Source organism: Telmatherina bonti (genome assembly GCF_933228915.1).
Source record: "Telmatherina bonti genome assembly, chromosome: 10".
NCBI classification, from domain to species: domain Eukaryota; kingdom Metazoa; phylum Chordata; class Actinopteri; order Atheriniformes; family Telmatherinidae; genus Telmatherina; species Telmatherina bonti.
In genome coordinates this window covers 13183978-13205574 of record NC_136628.1, presented here as the reverse complement: position 1 = coordinate 13205574, position 21597 = coordinate 13183978, and the positions used below count along the sequence as shown (strand labels likewise).

The 21597-nt window shown below is 44.1% G+C and overlaps 2 protein-coding genes across 4 annotated transcripts in view; one reads left to right on the top strand and one right to left on the bottom strand.

Moving 5' to 3' along the window:
* Window positions 1-7557, top strand: part of faxdc2 (fatty acid hydroxylase domain containing 2) — a 13547-nt gene extending 5990 nt beyond the window's left edge. Inside the window, exons 4-9 of the mRNA XM_079247307.1 lie at window positions 85-188; window positions 1984-2105; window positions 4787-4992; window positions 5107-5212; window positions 6703-6869; window positions 7122-7557. Coding sequence (XP_079103433.1) covers window positions 85-188; window positions 1984-2105; window positions 4787-4992; window positions 5107-5212; window positions 6703-6869; window positions 7122-7278 — 862 coding nt within the window. The 3' untranslated portion in view covers window positions 7279-7557. The remainder of the gene's footprint in view (window positions 1-84; window positions 189-1983; window positions 2106-4786; window positions 4993-5106; window positions 5213-6702; window positions 6870-7121) is intronic.
* A 552-nt stretch (window positions 7558-8109) lies between these two features.
* Window positions 8110-21597, bottom strand: part of larp1 (La ribonucleoprotein 1, translational regulator) — a 70494-nt gene continuing 57006 nt past the window's right edge. For 2 of the 3 annotated variants that reach the window (XM_079247512.1, XM_079247514.1), the window contains 10 exons: window positions 20101-20202; window positions 18327-18653; window positions 17342-17465; window positions 16212-16417; window positions 15997-16103; window positions 12693-12850; window positions 11749-11893; window positions 11431-11540; window positions 11191-11318; window positions 8110-11112 (listed from right to left, as the gene is read on the bottom strand). In XM_079247512.1, the coding sequence (XP_079103638.1) occupies window positions 10888-11112; window positions 11191-11318; window positions 11431-11540; window positions 11749-11893; window positions 12693-12850; window positions 15997-16103; window positions 16212-16417; window positions 17342-17465; window positions 18327-18653; window positions 20101-20202 (1632 nt within the window). In that variant the 3' untranslated portion in view covers window positions 8110-10887. The remainder of the gene's footprint in view (window positions 11113-11190; window positions 11319-11430; window positions 11541-11748; window positions 11894-12692; window positions 12851-15996; window positions 16104-16211; window positions 16418-17341; window positions 17466-18326; window positions 18654-20100; window positions 20203-21597) is intronic. The other variant, XM_079247513.1, reaches the window with a different exon arrangement.

Sequence of the window (21597 nt, the reverse complement as noted above, 5' to 3'; positions counted from 1 at the left end):
TATATATATATATATATTTATTTATAAACTTATGATCTTATTTTAAGATTAAATGGGATATGTATGTCGTCCTTCCACCTCCAGGCACCTTCAGAGGTTCTGGGGAGCTTCAGGAGATTTCTGGCAGAACTTGTGGACAAAGCTGTACGTGGCATTTGAGGGTCATGATGCCGCTTTGTTCTTCATGGGTAAGAAATCAGACCTTCTTCTAATTTCTGTTTAAAAGAAATGATCTGCAGAGAAACACTGAAAGCTGAATCTGGTTCTGCAATACGATGAACGTCTTGTTGTATCCGTACATGCCCTGTGAAAACACTCACAGATCCTTTCATGGATTTATATCCATTTCTTTGTCGCCTGGCTTGTGACCTGCTGGAGGAAAGTTTTACAGCAGCGTCCCTAATATTTTCCTAATCAAATTACATCCATGGTTTTTATCTCATGGGAAACAAGTAGGGATTTATTTAGAGAATTATGGGGCGGCACAAAAGATTATTGTGCTTTGAATTTAATTTACTTTAAATAATTAAAGCCAGTATTTTAATTTTAATAATTTAAACCCACTTTGAATTTAATGGCATACTTGTAAAGTATTAAAAACATTTGTGAAGTTCAGTCATGACTTCTGGTGTCAACACCTCCTCCTGACTGTACTTTTAGTGTCGTGAACTTTGATATTTTTGTGCTTTGGAAGGTCTGCCTCTTGGATCTAAGATGAGCTGCATACTCAATACAAAACGACCACAATAAATAAATAGATAATGACTAGGTCAGATCAACAAATCATTTAACACTCTTTATTTTTAAAACGGACAAGTAATCTGCAAATTATTTATGTTTCATTGATATGTTGCTCATTGACACCTGCAAGTTGCACCATGTTCCTTTTTATGTGGATTTTTTCTGGCTCATTTCGGGTGATTCCTGATGCATTGGCGTATTTTTTTTTCCCACGTCGCTTCAGAGATTATGAGCTCTCTGTTTTAGTGGAAGTAGCATTTAACAATGCTAACTGTTACCATGGCGGCCCAAATGAGATGCAGACACGAAACATCCTGCTTTTGAAATGCAGATTCGCCTAAAAGAGGATCAATTTCTTCTTATGTTGCAAACAAATCAGGTGGAAAGATGTTCTCCAAACTCATGTTGCCTGATAAAGCTTCTAAAGTGATCTTCTGTCTCTTTAATCGACAATAATAATAATAGTTGAAGAATAAAGATAACAGAGATAACATCTGGCTTGGCTAACTGTGCATCACCACTGGAACGGCCACGAGTCATGGTTGGCCCCGATCCGCTCCACAGCCAAATGGCTGCAATGCAAGGGCCAACCTGAGGCCATCCCCATGGCAACGACCCGGCTAACTGAATAGGCAAGGCCTCCAGCGTGGTGGATCCCCATGAGGAACACTGGAGTTACAGAACTTAAGATCAAACAAGACTAAGATCTACAAGGAAACAGCTAAGAACACAAAATAAATAAATACATAATAAAAGTGAGCATAAGAATAAAATATTTAAGAAATAAATAATAAAACCAGATAGAAATAAACAGGTAAAATAGAAAAACAATAAGAACTACAACAATAAATAAATAACTCTTACACAGACTGAAAACGGGATAAGATCATCTATAAGCTAAACTAAAAAGGTGGGTCTCTTTTTAAAAACATCAAAAGTCACTGCAGCCCTGAGGTGCTCTGGCAGGCTGTTCCACCGACGGGAACCACAGCGATAATATCACCATACAGCTTTAATTCTGGTTTAACATGATCTGAAGCTCGCTGTTCCAACACACCAGTTTTCTGTTGTTCTGTTGGATCAGATTAATGTAATCCAGGTGTGGTGGGAAAGGGATACGTGGAAAACCTGCAGGACATCGGCCCTCGAAGACCCGCTTCGGTCGCCTCGGATGGAGACATGTTTGCATTCAGGATGTTTCTTCCAGCCCAGGCTGAGATTTTGGACTCATTGTCTCCGCAGGGACGATGTTGGCCCCCACGGTGGTGTTCTGGGCTTGGAACGCTCTGCTGCTGCTGGTGGACACCACTGGTAAACCATCTTTCATCACTCGCTACCGCATCCAGGTGGACAAAAACAACCCGGTGGGTCTTTTCTCACGTGTTTGACACGCTTTATAAACTTATGATCTTATTTTAAGATTAAATGGGATATCGTTTAAAATTAAAATTGTTAGTTGTTAAAAAATAAAATGTGTGTGTCTGAGCAGGTCCTCTGTTACTAATCTGATGTTTCCACGTCTGAACAAAGTCCTCACACTGTGTTTGATGTTGTTGCACTCTGCAAAGATAAAGACCAAAATCACTGATAACCCAGTTGGGATTATCTATCGATAGATTACAAGCAGGAACACGGTGCACACACAGGATGCTCATTTATTGATCCCATAAAAAATGCTCTCATCTTTTTACGATCCACACAGTGTGAAGCTTGCATCTTTTCCTTATGATGCCATTAGTGTGTTATTCATAAAAAGACCAACCAACCCGGTTGTGTACGGGTTGTGTAATGTCATGTAATGTCATAACCTGCGTGTCACTGACCTCCGTTAACCTGAGGCTCATAACGGTTGTGATATAATATGGTGACAATACAACTTGCAGTGAGTACACGATGGGGAGTTTATCTCATTTAGCTTTTTCAATTTAGAATTGCCAACACAGCACTGTTAGGTCTGTTTTTATCATCAACATAAACTCATAGGAGTCTTTGTGATTGGATTCACTTGAATTACTGCAACATAATATGATGAATTCTTCCTAAACCTGAGGTACTTGTTGTTACTCACTAGTGGTGGAGTAAAATTAAATCAGGGATACTCTAGTAATACACTGAGGTCAAATAAGGTCATTTTTTAAGTGGCGGGCCACAACCTTTCCAGGTCAGTGTCAGTTCATCTGTGATCTAGCTGAAGGTCTGAACACACACTCGGTACAATTACTAACACCTGGCTTGACTTGGTCGCTCCTTCTCAGCTTTGTTTATTGTTTGTAAAACCATTCAGGCCAGGATGCTCTGACAGGGCTTGGTCAAGCCCTGTTGTCTTTATTTATTCTGGTTAAGTTCACTCTACTTTTGTGAATCAGGCCCCCTCATTAAATACTGAGCCTTAAAAATGAGTAAAACAAACCTGAAACCAAAAGGAGGTTGAGAGACGACACGAATAGCTGTAAATGAAGCAAAAATACACACAGACCAAAAGAACTCAACTAGTAGTGTAATGATCAGAAATAAACTGCGAGAGTAAAGCCTAAATGTGAAAATATGAACAAAGCAAATGTGTAACAACCTGTGTAGCAGAAAGAAGCTGAAGGATCATCTGTTCTTAATTACTGACTCTTCTTGAGACCAGCGTCAGCAAAGCTCCAAAATAAAGATTTTTAACCCTTTCATGCATAGTGGCCATATCGTAGACACCTATTTACAAGCTTTTTCTTGCATATTCATGAATGAGGATGGTATTTCTGTAAATAAACCATTTCAGTGGATGTTAGCAAGTCATTTGATACATTTCCACTCACTAAAGAATAAATAAATATGTGATATAATTGAACATAATGTCATTACACAAGTTTGGCTTTGTTATAAACAGGAAAAGGAAATGATACAGCTATATGTAATAGAAGATTTACATAATATAATTCTGATTATATATTATTTTATAAATACTTTGTAGTATACATTAAAATAAATCATAAATCATGAGAAATTCTAAATATAACTAATAAACAAAAAACAGTGTCATTGCATATGTCTGAAGAGGTAAAATACTGTATTTTAAAAAAATGTTGTACCGTCTTGTATTTATTTATTTATTTATTTTATTTAATCCAGGTCACAAGGGTGGATTTTCCATATGGGACCTGCCATTTAAGTTTATTAAATAAAACATTTTTATTTACATTGAGTTCACAGTTTAACTTCCAATAAATACATTTACTGAGTGTTCACACTTAAAAGTGACTTTAAAGTGTTTGTACCGACTTCTGGTTTACTCCAAGTTAGTGTTCTGTTGGAGCTCTGAACTATTTCCTCTCCATGTACACCCTGTTTGCATGATTTAGGTTGAATAAATACTAAATATTGATCGATAAATAACCAGATGGGCTCTTGGAGAGAGAGCACAGTTTAACTGAGGGGAGGGCCAAACATGGTTTATTGCAGCTCCCTCTAGTGGTCAAAAGCTACACAATCAATTTGTTTTGAGCCGTTCAGACTGTAGATCAGATCAATTTAAGCACTAAACTCATAAAACTGTGCAAAAAAATTTCCTGCCATCTTTTATGAAGGTACATCGTACTGTGGTTTAATTCTGTTTGGTCTGATAAATCCATCATGTTTCATGTGAAAGTCAGACAAACGGTTCAAAGGTTGCACACATGCAAACGCCATCTTTAACCCTTCAGTGGAGCCATATCAGTCCCACCTCTCACAAACATATACGAAGGTTATCTTGATATATTTTCTAACATACACAGAAATATTATGGCAGGCAGTAAAAAAAAAAAAAAAAAAAAAAAAGGCTAAATGTGCTCAGTCCTCAGATTGTTGTGAGCTTACACAATGTGCAAACATTTATGTGGTGCACAAACTCCCCATGTGTATCTAACAAAAGGTCAAAGGGAGACTTCCAACTAAAAGTAGCAGATTATAATCCGATACTGATTATATTACTGATGCTGATGATATTTGCCTCATTTTAAGAAAAAAAAAAAGTTTTATTCTTCTTGAGATTTGAAGATCTAATCTCTCTGTTGACCCTCAGGTGGACCCTGTAAAGCTCCGGCAGGCGGTGAAGACCGTCCTCTTCAACCAGGTGTTCATCTCTGGGCCCATGGTGGTTGCTATATACTACCTGATGACCTGGAGAGGAGACCCCTGTGGCCCGGAGCTGCCCACCTTCCACTGGGCTCTGATGGAGCTGGCCTTGTTCTCCATGCTGGAGGAAATTCTGTTTTACTATTCTCACAGGCAGGAAGCGCTCACTTTACATCTCTACTACTACATACATGTTTAGTTCTTTGTTTTTAACTTGGATGTGGTTGTTTTTTTTATTTTACAAATGCTTGATCTTGTTTCTCTCAGGTTGTTTCACCATCCCAGCCTCTACAAGCATTTCCACAAACAGCACCACGAGTGGACCGCCCCCATCGGCGTCGTCTCCATCTACGCTCATCCTCTGGAGCACGTGGTGAATAATCTCCTCCTGCTTCTTAATTCTGATGTTGCATTCATGGAGATTAGTCTTGTTTTGGAGCACTTTAGAATGAGGTTGTGTGTGTAAGTATGGATCTTAAAATGAGGTGAATACAACATCAGATGAACCGTCCATCCATTTTCCTAACTGCGTAGTCCGGTTCAGCGTGGCGGGAAGCAGGAGCTCGTCCCAGCAATCACTGGTCGAGAGGCAAGGAAAGGAAAAGTCGCCAATCCACGGGATGAACAACACAATATACTGTCCCATATTTTTTATAGAAAACCTTTCCAAACAAGTCCTACTTGTTCAGTCACGCCAACGGCGATGTATCGCCAGGGTTTTCTGCGTTATCTCTCCAGTCTGACGTTGGGACGAACTTCCAGGGGCGTTCACTTACTGTCCTGAATGTTTTCTACTTATAATAATCTTTCCCACTGTAAAATAAGAAGAAAATAAAAAAACCTTCCCGCTCTGATGGACAGCAACAGTTGCTTCTCTAAGATGATGGCTGATGTCTTTCCTCCGTGGCATCACATTGCTGCACGCCACAAAACGTCTGCTTCACGGAGGCCCAATCGCCGACAGTCATTACCTTACAGCTGTGGTGCAACACATGCACGTCATCGGTGTTGTGTCCATTTCGGGTCTCGCAGCGTCGCCATGTCGACCCAGGCGGGGTTGATCGGCCTCTGGCTTGTGTCTGAGAGAAGAGCCAGGACCGTAGATCGCCCTGCTTGATCCACAGCCATCTTGACGCCTTTTCAGCAGGCGTCTGGAATGTTCTGGTCTTTCCTGTCGCTCTGAGCACCTTCAGGGTCCTGATGAGGGATTGACGGACAAATCCTCCTCACCCGACCACAACGGGGTTGTATGAGGTCCTCCACCCCCTGCTTCAGCACCTGCCTGCCAGCTCCTCATACCTGACCGTCAGGGATCAGTAGAGTCCAGCAGGACCACTTTGTTGTTTCTCTGAGTGTGGTCACTGCCATGTTCTCTGGGAATTTAAGCTGCCCCGTCATGTTGACCTTCACTTTCCAGTCTGTTGCGAGCAGCACCAGTGGCTGATTCTGGTGGTGGTGCGGCTTTAACAAAGGTTGTGTTGTGCCTTGCTGGTTGCTGGAGTCTGCTGCCTTTTACATCTGTCCAGGGACTGCAGATGAAAAATAGCCTTCTGGCTAATTCTGGCATATTTACAGTAATGTTTATTAATTTGCTTTGCCCTGTATTAAACAAATAAATAGAAATAGAAAATTGGTCATGGCACGCCAACAGTCGCGTCCCTCTCTGTGTTCGGAGACGACAAGATGTGCTCCAGTGCAGCTGATTCAGAGCCTTCAGTAATGTTCGGATACCACAAATTAAATCGCTCATGTGTTGAGTCTGTGTGCTGACCAAATGTGTGTGTGTGTGTGTGTGTGACAGACCCTTTTTGTCATCTGGTTTACTGCAAATCTTTTTAGGCTAATTTGTCTGTTTTCCATCAGCTCTCCAACATGCTGCCGGTGGTGATCGGGCCGGTGATTCTGGGATCCCACCTGTCCACCACCTCCATGTGGTACTGCCTGGCTTTGGTCAGCACCACCATCTCCCACTGTGGCTATCACCTGCCCTTCCTGCCCTCCCCCGAGTTCCACGACTTCCACCACCTCAGGTGAGGTTAACGGAGTGTTTTTTTTAGGAGGATTCAGCTTCGTAAACCCAGCATGTGATCAGCGTTGATTATTCAAAACTTCTGAAACGGAAGTTAACGGTGTTTCTTTTCATTTTATTTATTTTAGTATAAATATTTTCAACCCAAAACTGAACTAAAAATGGAGTTTTAAGTTGCAGCATTTAGTATTTTATCCAGCCTCTCTGGATGCTGCATTGAAGCCTAACAGCGGTTCTCGTGTCCCTCCTTCAGGTTCAACCAGTGCTTCGGAGTTTTTGGAGTGCTGGACCGGCTCCACGGCACCGACACCAAATTCAGGGAGACCAAACAGTACGAACGGCACACGTTGCTCACCGGCTTCACCCCTCTCACCCAGAGCATCCCTGACACGACTAAGAAGGGCCAGTGAGGAACTACCTCCCCCGACATTCAGACCTCAGGCTGAGGAGGGGTGGGGGTGAAGTTCCCCATCTGTCTTAATTCAGATCTGATTGTTTTAATCTGTTTTTATCAGTTTCAGACTGTGACCCCTCACCTGTATGTGACTGAAACTGTGGCTTTTGCACTTTAGCGGATTCACTACATGTCCGGCGGGAGTTGCTACCACAATTCTGTTTTGCATAAGATGTGGTGATGTGGTCGGAGTTGTGTTCTGGTATCATCTCATGAAAACCCAAAATGCACCGGGGGGGGGGGGGGGGGGGGGGGGGGGGGGGGGGGGGTTGTCGACAAAGTTTGCTAATGCTAAAAACAACCAAACTGCCTGTAAAGGAGGTCCAGTTAGTCCTCTATTCTGCATCATGGAAACATGGATCATCAGATTCCAGCATCATAGAGTGATTTAATTATGTATGGACCAGTACCTCCTTCTGTTAACATATTTCAGTATCATATCCAAGCTTGTGTGTCATACTTTACGACTCAGTAACAGCACTTACAACATGCACATGATGCATTCACTTACCACTTAGAACATCTGGCAACAGATGTTAGCTGCACTTTCCATTTTGGTGGCACTTAAAACATGCTTAGAAATGTTCAACTTGTTTTGGTGATACAAAAGAAAAGCCTCCAGTTGTTGGAAAATATGTATTCTATGACAGATGAAATGTTTACGTCCTGATGGGACTGTTTAAGATTAAAGTATTTTAAAAACAACGCCTTTTCCTCGTCCTTTGGTGGTGAAATGGGGAATAAAAGACCACACAGCCGCGGGTGTTTCAGGTTTTTTTTTTGTCAGTTTTGTGATATTTTTTTTTCTTTATTAAAGGAAAAGCATAATTACTACAAATTACAAATAACACTAACAGCGAATCACGTCAGCCTACAAAGCAGATATTATGAATATTAAATGTTATAATACAAGATCTCATTCAAGTATTTTACATTTTTCCATTTTATATATTTTTTTTGTTCCTTTTCTTCTCATTTTAAACTTTTTTTCCTCATGACAAGCCTAGGATATAATGTAATGAACTATTTTAATGGTTCATATACAGTTTTTTTCTTATTCATATGGCTTTATGGAATTTTGTCTTTTTTTTTTTTCAGTCTGCAGACATCATAACCAGCCATAATCCTCCAAGCGTCATCACAAACCCCAGTCAGTTTTTCATTTATTTGTTTTGCTCCTCCGTCCTTCTTTCCCATGTCCATCTCTCATCTTTCCAGTGTCCGGCCAGCTGGCCAAGTCCGAGTGAAACTGTCAGAGCTGAGTCACACAGCTCGTACGGACACCTAGCAGCAGCTCCACTCTGATAAAGAAGGCTGTAAACTCCAAAATCACGTTGAGCCCCATCAAATGTCCACAGAGAATCACATTAGAGGGAGGGTCATGTGACTGTCAGAGGGGGAGGAGGGAGGTCTGTCGTCTCCAGCTCACACACTCAAAAGGCTTCACTGGTTTCAGAAAAGTTGGGGTTATGTGAACAATTTGTAGTCCAGTAAACACTCAGATGTGTGTATGAACCTCTGAAACTGGTCTGAGTCTCCCAGAAAGCAAACTGAAGGCTGGAAGGGGGAACAAACAGAACAAGTGCAGCAGTGATTTGCATCTTTACGTGTGACAACGTTGGATTTCGAGGAGAGAAACGGAAAAACAAACACAATGTGACATCCAGCTCTGGAATAGGCAGACTGACAAAACAGGCAGTTTCACCCAAAAATGTCTGTTTTTCTTTTTTTTAAAGCATCAGATGGTTTCGATGTGACTGTGTAGCACATCAACAGGTTGTTTCATTAAGACTTGATATTTCCCAAACTACAGCTGTGAATCAAACCCAAAAACTCAAGTGTTTTATGAATTTTTATCATAGAAACTGAAGGAAACCTGGAGGCTGTTTTCATCTCTATAACTTTCTCTCAGTTTTGTCTTTACTGCAAAAGAAGATTTAATCTGTAATTTCAACATAAAAGCAGATTTTTGTTGACGCCTGATGTCAACTTTCCCTTTTGTTTGAAAGCCTGATGCCAACTCCTCTCCTAAACAGCAAGAGAAACAGCAAATAGAAATTCAAAAGAATTAAAAGATAATTGTTAAAAAAAAAAAAAAAAAAAAAGAAAGAAAGAAATTAGATTACATACACATGTAAGGCAAATATATCATCTGGTCTATTAACAATAAAAGGGAGCTGTGATCGTTTCTCTTCATGTGTCAAATTCACATTTACATTAGTGGAGGAAAACAATCGGCATCAGTTCTGGAGCTGGATGAGTTTTTATCGGCCACACAGCTGACCGCAAGATGAGGGACGCCGAAGCACGAAGTACAGCGAGGCGAGACGCCGCTCGCGCTGCTACATCAGTACCTGACCGCACTCCTTAGTGTTCACGCCTGTAACTGGTGTGAAACGGAAAGCAGCGAGGCCTCGAACGCCTCCGCCTGCGTCGGAGAGCGACAGCCGCCATCGCCTCCTTCAAGTAATCCAGATGAATGATTCCAGTCCCGTAGCGCTGCTGATGGATGGATGTCCGACGGATGGATAGACGGATGGATGCTGACAGAGAAGCTTCCACTCAAGTAGTTCTTGTGGGGTTTTTTGTGTTGTTTTCATCTCTAAGTGGGGGGAGGGGGTGACAAACTTCCATCAGCTTTCAGCACAAAAAAGCCACAAGTTGCAAACACAGGGAAGAATCACAGGACTCGTAACAGACTGAATGACGCCTGGAAGACAGTTCTGAGGTAATGGAGGCGGGCCGACGTGGGGAATGGAGGACAAAGCACCACCTTGTGACCTCAGCTGGAAACAGCGATGGGATAAATGGCAATCTGGATGCTGTACAATCAACAACAAGTTGGCGGGCACGAGTTAGAAGCAGTAAAACCATTAAAATAAGGCAACTTTCAATCCTCTTGTCTATAGTGAGAGGTTTAAACAACTTTTTTTTTTTTTTTTTTTAAATCATTTGGTTCTTTATTAGTTCCCCCTCAATGTCCAACCATAACGTAAATGAAAGATTTCACTTTTAGCCCCTCGACAGAGAAGTCGAAGGCTCTGCAGATGGAAAGTTCAGTCGCTCGGTTCAAACCGCTTTGGTCCAGCTGAGAGTCAGGAGCGGTGCGGACCCCCCGGCGGGCCGCTGGCGGGGCCTTTCAGGTGCTCGGATCCACCACCTCATGCGAAAGAAATCATTACTGTGACGTCTGGGTGAGGAATTAAATACGCTTCAGCCAGCAGGACAGCGACGATCGGAGAGGAGGGTCCCAGTGACAGAGAGGAGGGGGTCAGCGTGGGGGGAGAAAAAAAATAAACTTCAAGGGATTTCATCCTCAGTCATTTTTTGTCTAATTAAAAAGTTCTAAAATGATAGAAGTAATCAATAAAACAAGCGACAGGAATTGTTTCTTCTCCTTGTTTGTCAAATCAAACATATGTGTGGGGGAGGGACAAAAAAAAAAAAAAAAAAAAGGGGGGGGGGGGGGGGTCATGCTCGGGCTGGAAGCCCCTCCCTCCTCCTGTGGTGCTGAGATAACCGGCGACTTGCAGAAATAGCCGAGCCGATCCGCTCCGGTGTGGAGTTACTTCAGTGTTTTGGCATCCGGTGCAGGATCAGCGGCGGGGGCAGGGCCTTTCTGACGGGCGGGTTTGGCATCCTCCTTGGCTGCGGGGCCATGAGCAGCAGCGATGGGGGCGGAGCCTCCACTCGCCTGGCTGTGGGGTCGACTGGAGGGCTGAGACGGATGCCGGCGCCGACCGTCCCCGCTGGAAGAGTGTCTTCGGCGGCCTCCCTCCTCCATCGGCGGCTGGAACAGAACAAAGCGGTTTGAGTAAACACACCAGTGAGGATCAGTAAAACAGCATCAAACCGTGTTTCTACTGACATCAATTCTGAAATCTTCCAGCCGTTTAAACTTGCTCAGGTACTCCTGCAGCTTGGGGTCGATCTCCAAGGTCTTGGCTTTGGAGTATTTGAGGAAGGCCCAGAACTTCTCCAGTCCATAAAGCTGGCCTGCAGTCAGGAGACAGAAGAATGTCTGAAAGTGAGCTCTGACGTCTAAAGCAGACATAAAATCCATCATGAAGCCGCTCTGCAGTCTTCTGACAGCTTCAGTTTTCCTCACCAGCCTCATAATCTTTCATGGTCTCCTCCTGGAAGTCCTTAAAGATGTCTGGCCTGAACTTCTTCTCCAGACCGTAGCTGTAGTACCTGAACAAGCACTCCAAGCCGTACCTGAGACAAAGACACCGTGAGACACGTTTACACTCAGGAGAGACGCCGGATAAATAATCCAGATTCATGATCAGCAGCAGCTGCATCTTCCTCCAGGAGGAACACGCGAAGCGTGTTCTGTAACAGATGATCGGTTTCATATCGCTGACCTGCATCTTCATGCCAGACTTCCTGGTTTCTGTCCTCCATCCCGTCTGAAGGCTCTTACCTGTATCCCTCCTTCCCGTCCTCCACCACCAGCTGTCTGAACTCCTCGTACATCTTCCTGTTGAAATGATCCCGCAGGAAAAACGACCAGAAGCGGAAGAGCGTGTTCATCTCCTGTGATTGGCCAATTCCCAGTCGCTTCCGCTCTGTGATTGGAGGAGAGGAAAGGAGAGATGAGGAGAGGTAAGGAGAGATGAGGAGAAGAGGAGGAGAAGAGGAGAGATGAGGAGAAGAGGAGAGATGAGGAGAGGAGAGGAGAGGTAAGGAGAGATGAGGAGAAGAGGAGGAGAAGAGGAGAGATGAGGAGAGGAGAGGTAAGGAGAGGAGAGGTAAGGAGAGATGAGGAGAAGAGGAGGAGAAGAGGAGAGATGAGGAGAGGAGAGGTAAGGAGAGGTAAGGAGAGATGAGGAGAAGAGGAGGAGAAGAGGAGAGATGAGGAGAGGAGAGGTAAGGAGAGGAGAGGTAAGGAGAGATGAGGAGAAGAGGAGGAGAAGAGGAGAGATGAGGAGAGGAGAGGTAAGGAGAGATGAGGAGAAGAGGAGGAGAGAAGAGGAGAGATGAGGAGAAAAGAGGAGGAGAGGGAAGGGGGAGGAGAGAAGAGGAGAGGAGGAGGAGAGACGAGATTAGGAGAAAAGAGGAGAGGAGAGGAGAGGAGAGGAGAAAAGAGGAGGAAGAGAGGAGGAGGAGAGAGGAGGAGGAGAATAGAGGAGAGGTGAAAAGAGAAGGAGAGGAGGAGAGGAGAGATGAGGGGAAAAGAGAGGAGGAGAGGAGAAGAGAGGAGAGGAGAAAAGAGGAGTAGAGTAGGAGAAAAGAGGAGGAGATGAGAGGACAGAGGAGAAGAGGAGAAAAGAGGAGAGGAGAAGAGAAGAGGAGAGAAGAGGAGGAGGAGGTGAGTCTAAGCATTTGGATGGGAGGCATTAGTGATAAGAAACGGAGGAACCGTACCGTTGAGGCAGCGCCGGCGGTACTTGTGGTAAACGTGTTGCGTGAAGCCGTTCTCCTTCAGCAGCTCGTGTGACGGGTGTTGGAACTTGGGGAGGGACTGCGGCGTGCAGCCGATGTTGCCCAGGGCGGGGGTGCCCTCCGACGGGCTGGCGTTAGAGCTGAGGGGAAGGTAGAAGATGGAGGAATTGTTGGACCCAGTTCAGTCAGTCTGGTTTCCTTTCATCATTCAGAAGATTAAACCACTAAAAGACCCGCGTTCATTTTTAAAGATGCTTGAAGACATTTTCTAAAACGACTCCTGCAGGCTGTAGATGTTTCCTCACTCGGCTAACAGGTTTTTAGCATGGTCGAGCGTTTTTGAGCAAGAAAATATATTTTAAAAAAAACAAAAAGTGCAGCAAGAAAACATTTAAAAAAAAGTGCAAGAAAGGGACGCTTTCTTGCTATGAATAATACTTGAGCCTAAAACTGAGAAGTGGACAGTAACCCCGGGATGCACTGAACGGGATGCGTTGTGGAAGCGCCGCGCCAAGCTTCCCACCCGGCTATTTCACCTGCAGTTTCAGAGCTGAACATCTCTGTTGGTTCACATGAGGACTGCGTAATCGTGCATCATAGTCTGTGTAGGCACGACTTAAAATGCTCCATAAAACTGCTTTGAAGTGAACAATAAAAAAGCAGGAACGTGTCTCACGTGCTGCTCTTTATTTACTGATGGTACAGACGTGTGGTGTCAAAACAAAAAGTTACAAATCGGCGCTGCTTAAGTGAAACCGCCTCGCACCTGTAGGCTCAATAACCACCGCCAGCAGCCTGGACAATGGGGTGGGTCTGGATGTTGGGCGTGGTTAGGGTTAGTATCAGGGTTAGGATTAAACCAATCAAAAGGTCGTGGGGGCGGGGTTGGACATCCAGCCCCGCCTCATTCTCCAGTCTGCAGCCAAGACCCTCTCTGAAGGCTCGGTGCCACCAGTGATGGAGAAATGTTGATGTTTCAGAGTAAAATGCATCTAAGTGGACATGAAGTCTTTTACTGGCTAAATCAAGCGGATCCATTCTGGTTTTCATCAGCTGATTTCCTGCTGATCCGCTCTGCTTTAGACTGGCGAGGTTTCAAAGCAGCGAGCAGCAAAAACAGGACCGCAGCAGTATTTTAGAGAAGCAGAAAGCGGCGGCGCGTCTGGGACGCACCACAGCGCTCCAGGTAAAACCAGTCCATTTTACTGGTGTTGCCGCAGGGTAACTGTGTCCATGGCTACGAGTCCCTCAGGCATAAATACGTCGCATTCCAATGCAAAGAAGGCAGGATCTCTTAATCAGTTTTATATCCTTTTAAACAAATCTTAAGCCAAACCAAACAACGATTCCCTCTTATGGGAAGAAATAATAAAACTGAACAAGTTTGAAATTATTTTATGTTTCAGCTCAGGAGTTTCTGTACAAAAGACTGATCGCAAGCGACCGCAATATTCCAATATGCCTACATTTTTATTTCTATTTACCACACAGACAACACCAGAAGAATGCGTGTGCACGTGCCACACGTGCGAGTAAATAAAAAGGCCAATTAAACAACAATTAACACATTTGCATTTATTTAAGATCATGTCTGCAGGATTGTAACAGCCTGAATTCACCTCTTGTGAATAAAACCCGGAACTGCGTCACACAGAGAATAAGCGAGCTACAGGTTGCTGCAGTTCTTAGTTTGTCCTGTTTCAGGAGAAAAACCAGCTGAAGAGGTTAAATCCAGCTGGTGTGTGTAATCCAACGTCTCACAGCTGTAGTTTTATCTGGTGTGAGAATCTAAAGGGGAAAGGCTGATGGGAGGTGCTGCTGTGGTCGTTTCATGTCCGTCCGACAGATTGAGGCTTTGCTGGGCAGCAAAAAGCAGAGGAAAGGTGTGGGAAACTCTTCGGGGGTTACTGTAGCGCAACATCGTGTTTCGTTTCTCGCTAACTGTGTAGATGGTATGAGGAGTACATCACACACATTTTATCTACTACACACCAACCCAGCTGGGTTAACATTGTGGGATATATCGCTAATGGAGACAGAAAGAGGCTCACAGGCTTGCAGAACTAATCTGTAAAGGAGGCGATACACACACACACACACACACACGCACACTGTTTATCATGTCAGCACGGTAGGGCTGCTCGATTATGACAAAAATTATAAGCACAATTATTTTGACATATATTGAGACCTCGATTTTTTCACACAATTATCCAGTATTTTTCAAACAATGCAGCACGCCGTGGTGTTCTCGACTCCGTGTCGTGCATTATAACCGTCTAATGCACGGTTCGAGTTGTTTAATCTGCTTTTACCGCTTATATAGGAACTATTTTATGTCGGCCTCGATGTACGTTTTATACCAAACAACCGTTGTCAGGCTGCAGCGCGTTTCTCTCATTCACCTGTTAAAAGACGGCTGATCTGAACCAGCTGATTAATGCGTTGCTATGGTAACTCCCCGTAATGGATGGATATTACAGTGATTTAACTCGCTGAATTATGTATATGAAAATAATGCAGCCAGTTCTCACTGACAATGGTATAAACTATGTTTAGGTGAACTTCCACAACCTACTGCAGTTATTCTACATCGACCTGCAGCCGGAGCCGACTGACTGGCCGCCTGGGAGTGCTTTAGGACGGGAGAGGCTCCCGCTGCTCCTTCCTTACAGTAACTGCAGAACAATATGTGCCTTCTAGTCAGTCGCCAGAACACCAGAAAAGTCTCTAATAACTCCAGTAAAAGTTGCTAGATTCGCTTTTAACAAAAAAAGTCACCAGATTCAGCGAGAACAGTGTCTGAATGAAAGCAAAGCGGCTGTGGGAGGAGTTTACAGCACAGCGCTGCAATGCCAGAGACACTCGATTAGCAACTGAAGACAGCAGGAGAGGAAACTGCAAAGAGAAAAATAATCACACCCTTTTATTTTAATGATCGTTGAAAACCCAGATCGTAGTTGAGATTAAAATCCGATTAATCGTCCAGCCCTACAGCACGGTTGTCTAGTAAGAGTAATATCATCACCCAGCTCTGCTCCAGTTCACCTGTTTGTGTACTTCAGCATGTTAGATGGGTGTGTAGATGTACCAGCAGTCTAAACTCTGCAGGGATGAATGAGGCCACAGATGCGAACCGTCTCCCTGCAGCGTTTGGAAGGAATCATCCGCTCATTTTTTCATTTAACATTTACATTTGTGACTCGCTCCTTTTACAAACTAATTTTATCTAAACATTTTGTACGATGATGCTTTGGGTGGCTGCGTCTTCCCGCCGGAGTCTCACCTGACGGAGGCGGTGCGGGAACGATGCTCTCTGGAGTCCATCACCCAGCCCACGTGACACTCCATAGGCGGGTTGGAGCTGTGCCGAGTCTTCCTCTTTCTGGGCGTCTGAGAGAAAACACACCATCATTCAATCAGAGAACGTCGAGTCGTGCTTAAAACTAGAAAAGTTGCATTTCTAACGAGTCGTTTTTTCTTCATTCTGCGGCCTCTAACCTTCGCGTCCACCGGTCGGCTTTCCTTCACCACAGGGTAGAAGCGCGGCGTCATCGTCGGGTCCTTCCGGTGAGGGGTGCGAGGCGTGCGGGGTGTCCGGGCACTGCGGTAGTTTGGCGAGTCAGGCACGGTTGTTGGGAGCGAGCGAGCTGTTGAGGAAGGTTCAGGGGCTCCGAAGAGTTTGTTTGCCAAAGCGTCTGTAGGGACTAAAAACACAAGTTTACTCAGCAAACATCCAGCAACGTCTCATCATTTACACTCCGTTCACTCAGACATTCCCAAACAACTCTGATTAAATCATCTCATTTACCACATCAAATACATAAAAATCCATTTATTATCAGTAGCTGGAGCAACTAAAAGGTTGTTTATAGCAGGTTAGAATTATAATTAGGCATTTAAATCACTAAAATAGATTAAAATCTTCTTTACTGGTCTTTAATTTGGGTCAATATGTGAAATAAACAATGCTTTATATATGGTTATGTCAGAAGCACCCATCAGAAGTCAAAGAAACTGATAAAATTCTTTAATTTCAGAGGGAATTTATCATAATATTACATTTTTTGGATGAAACAAATGATAGCATCTGACTTTCTATGTAAACAAATTAAGCGGTAAAGTCAGAAAAGTTCAATTATTGCAGAAAAAAATGTGTTTTTGTTTTCAAAGCGTCATTTTCTGCATGGAAGATGATCCACTTCACCCCTTTTCACATCATCTGCTCCAAGTTTTACCTCAGCATGACTCATACACGGAAATACACCACCTGAAAGTAATAACTAGTCACACAGATTACAGTATTATCCCCCCCAAATCAATAAACATCCATTAAATAAATAACTGTATTTACAATAATGGACATTATAAAAAATAAAAACTATTTTTAAAACCATTTTTTTCTTCGTCACACTAAAAAAAAAAAAAAAAAAAAGACCATTTTACTTGTTTTCCTCATTTTAAATCAGGTGATTAATCTCATTTCAGGTTGAATTTTTCGGGAAACGGAAAATAAAAAAAGCCTCCTGTTTGTGATTCAGTGTTCAGACAAGAGACGGACCATTCTGTTCATGTGTTACCATGGATACGCAGAAAATCCACTGGTGTGTGTTGCGTGTTTGTGTCCTTACTCTGCTGGGGTCGGGGGGGGCCTGGGGGGACTTCCTGGTTGGGGTCGACAGGAGGTTCAGGAGTCAGGCAGTCGAACTGTTCGCGGCTGATAAGGTGGACCTTCTTGAAGTTCTCCACCTCTTGCTGATGAAAGAGACAATCGGGAGATAAGTGAGGACGTGAGAAAACCTCATTAAGTTCAAAAGACTTAAAAATGTTCATTTAAAGAAAAAAATCATTAAAAAATACAAATAATGATAGAGAGAACAAAATTAGCTGAAACTCAGTCATATTATGTCATTAAAAAGACAAATTTAAAGCCAGAATCACAAAACGGAAAGGTTTCGGAGCAGAAACGGACCTGATCTTCAGCAGCCTGGAAACTGAAAGACAGCAGCAAAACACCGAAGCCAAAAAGACCTTTTTCACCCTCATTTCTGACATCTCAACACAAACGGCTCCACCAGCAGCGTCGCATCAGCACTGAACTGTCCGCAGGTCAACACACTCTGCAGTTTACGTCCTCACAACAGTGGCTCGTAGAGAGAAAAAAGCACTCACACTCTTCCCTTCATCCCACTGAGTGTATTCCAGCCTCTGAGCGTCCATCTTTGTCTCCCCCTGCAGACCGTGGGCTCGGCCCCTCAGGCCGAGGCCTTGCCTGAGGGGGTGTATTTATAAACACGCGACCTGTGTTCCACACGCCGCTAGATGTGTGCCAGTGAACGCGTGAAGGTCGCACAAAGAGCTCAACAATGCAACAAAGCGCAGCAGCAACAACAAAAACAAAACAAAAACTACTTTCTGTTGCGGGCTTTGTCTTCATATCCAGAAACAGCCGCAACTGAAGGAGAATAAATCTACTCGTCACCTGCTTTTTGAGCAGAAAAGCCTCCAAAAACGGCCGTGATGTAATGGGAAAGCTGCCTGATGCTTCGCTCGGCTTTTTACCATTTAAGTGACGCCTCGTTTTTCAGCCTTTCAGGATCTAAACAGACATCTCACCTTGATGGTAGCGTACTCCGGCTCGTACTTGTCGTCCCACAGGTCCTGCTCGTAGTAGAAGAGGCCGTCGTTGATCACTTTGGCCAACTCGCTGGTCAGCTTGGCGCGAGACGTGTGCTGCCCCGTGCGGTCGCCGCCTGGGTGCTTCCTCAGGTAGGGCGGCGTCTGCGTTACAATCAGGATCTTGTTGACGTCGTGGTCGTCCAGCTCGCCGTCCGTGTCCTCGTCTGACCAGTCGGTGAAGGTGTTGCGGCGTCCGTCCATCTGCTCCATCTCCTCGTCAAACATGAAGTCCAGCTCCTCCGGCTCGTCCTGTTCTGCTCCGTCCTGATTAAAACCAACGACAAATCAGATCATCTAAACTGACGTAAATCATTTCTACTGTAAATCCATGATTCAGACGTAATGAGCAGCAGTTTGGCAAGGTGCTAACATAACAACGGCTACGTTCACACTGCAGGCTATAATGGCTCAAATGTGTCTTTTTTGGACATTTGGGGCCTAAAATCTGATCAAATCGGATTTTTTTTTTCCTTTTCAAATCCGACCCGGGCCAACTTCATGTGCTTGAAAGCAACCTCAGTCATGTCGCAGTTATCCGGCTTTTAATCACTGAGGTGAGACATCTGGAGGTGGGAGCCTGAATGAACTGCAGTTTGGCTTTTTATTTTCTATAAGCCACAATTATCAAAATTTCACTGAATTAATGGTTGAAATGTTTCACTCTATGTGTAATTAATCTGTATAAAATATGGGTTTCACATTCTGAAATGAGTGACAAAAAAATATTGAACTTTTTCATAACATACTTGTATGTGACATCACATCTTCCTGTGTGTACTTCAGGGCCATAGACGCTTCACACAGGAGTATCATAGCAGTCACGTTAAATCAGAAAGAACAATCATGCAAAACGGCAGAAAAAAAAAAAGAGGAGACTGGTGTGTCTGTGACCTCAGATGATGGAGTCGTAGATTTTTAAGGTTAATTCATCTCGGATGTGCCTAATGAGATGGTACAGGAAGTAGCATGACACACGGTGTCAATGTGCCTTGTGTGCGTTTTGCTGCATCAAGCTGGCATCATGACTATATCATGTTATGATGTTGCGTTAATTATGCAACAAGCACACAGTGGAATTATAAAGTAAACATTCAGCACTGAAACAGACTAACAACGTAAGTCAAAATTTAAACATCATGCAGCCATCGCACAAACACCATGCACGACTGCAGAAACATCACACCAATGCCACCAAGCTAATGTGACGCCTCCTCTGATCCTACAACTTTAATGACAGGTGAAAGGACACGTTGCGATGAGATGAACTAGTTTGTTGGGTTCATGTGTTAGTTGGCAAAGGAATCTATCTGAAAATGCTCTTTGCATCCAGCGGAAAGTAGACTTGCAGGAATGATACTAAACTGTAACTCAGGATGTCCATCTGGTTTGAGAACAGTCTGACCAACATGTATGCATTTTAAAAGCAAGGTTAATAAAAATTCAATTCTCCACTCATTAAGCAAAAAATATTGTGACCATTTACAGGACCACAATGATATCCACTCTCATACAAAAGGCTGATTTTACAAGTAAACAGTGACTTCTATGTCTCCATGGCAGATAGTCTGAACATTCTAACCTACACAAACCCATCAAGTTATTAATGTAGACTGCAGTGTCTGAAAACGGCGTTCAGATGTTTCCCCTGAGACCTTTTGGTGAGTGGCTTTATTGTTACCTTGCTGTCAATAAAGCCTCTAATCTTCCTCACCTTATTCCCTGGGGTGGCAGGTAGGGGTGAAGAGCCAGGCTGGGGAATCGGGGATCGAACCAAATCATCCTTTTCCCTCTGCTGCTGCTGTAATGAGGGGGCCTTCATCAGTCAACCAACCACAGGAAGAGGACGTGGAAGAGATGTGCAGGGATGAAAGATGAGGCAACGGTCAATGTTTACCGGATAAAATTAAAACTTCTTGGCTTCTTGTTAAAAAATTGATGAAACAGCTTAGACATGATATGACATGGCTGGGAAATGACATGACAAAAGACATGAAGTGACGTTACATGGCTGGGACATGACATGGCTAAGATGTGACGTGACTTGGCTAAGACAAGATGTGACACGGCTAAGACGTGACGAGACGTGACCTGGCTAAGACGAGACGTGACTTGGCTAAGACGTGACGAGACGTGACATGGCTAAGGCGTGACGAGACGTGACTTGGCTAAGACGTGACGAGACGTGACTTGGCTAAGACGTGACGTGACTTGGCTAAGACGAGAGGTGACTTGGCTAAGACGTGACGAGACGTGACATGGCTAAGACGTGACGAGACGTGACATGGCTAAGACGTGACGTGACTTGGCTAAGACGAGACGTGACTTGGCTAAGACGTGACGAGACGTGACTTGGCTAAGACGTGACGAGACGTGACATAGCTAAGACGTGACGAGACGTGACTTGGCTAAGACGTGACGCGACTTGGCTAAGACGTGACATGACGCGATTTGGCTAAGACGTGACACGACTTGGCTAAGACGAGACGTGACTTGGCTAAGACGTGACGAGACGTGACTTGGCTAAGACGTGACGAGACGTGACTTGGCTAAGACGTGACGAGACGTGACTTGGCTAAGACGTGACGAGACTTGGCTAAGACGAGACGTGACTTGGCTAAGACGTGACGAGACGTGACTTGGCTAAGACGTGACACGACTTGGCTAAGACGTGACACGACTTGGCTAAGACGAGACGTGACTTGGCTAAGACGTGACGAGACGTGACATAGCTAAGACGTGACGAGACGTGACTTGGCTAAGACGTGACGAGACGTGACTTGGCTAAGATGTGACGCGACTTGGCTAAGACGTGACATGACGCGATTTGGCTAAGATGAGACGCGACTTGGCTAAGACAAGACACGACATGGCTAAGACAAGACACGACATGGCTAAGACAAGACACGACATGGCTAAGACAAGACACGAAATGGATAAAGCCTGTTACATACTCCACGAGAAGCAAGAACTGAGTTCTTGTTCTCGAGGCTGCAAGAACAAGAAAAAACGTCTTGTTCGGCAGGTCCATACATACTACACGAGAAGCACGTGTGCAGCGGGAAGGGATCACTGCTGGGGGCGATGTCTGCTTTATGTGCAGAGAACCCGGTTGTTACCTCGGCCGCGGAGGTTGTTTTCCCCGGCGTCTTTTTGCTTAAGATAACTTAAAAGGTTATGGAGGGATTTTATAAATATTTCAAGAGTTGTT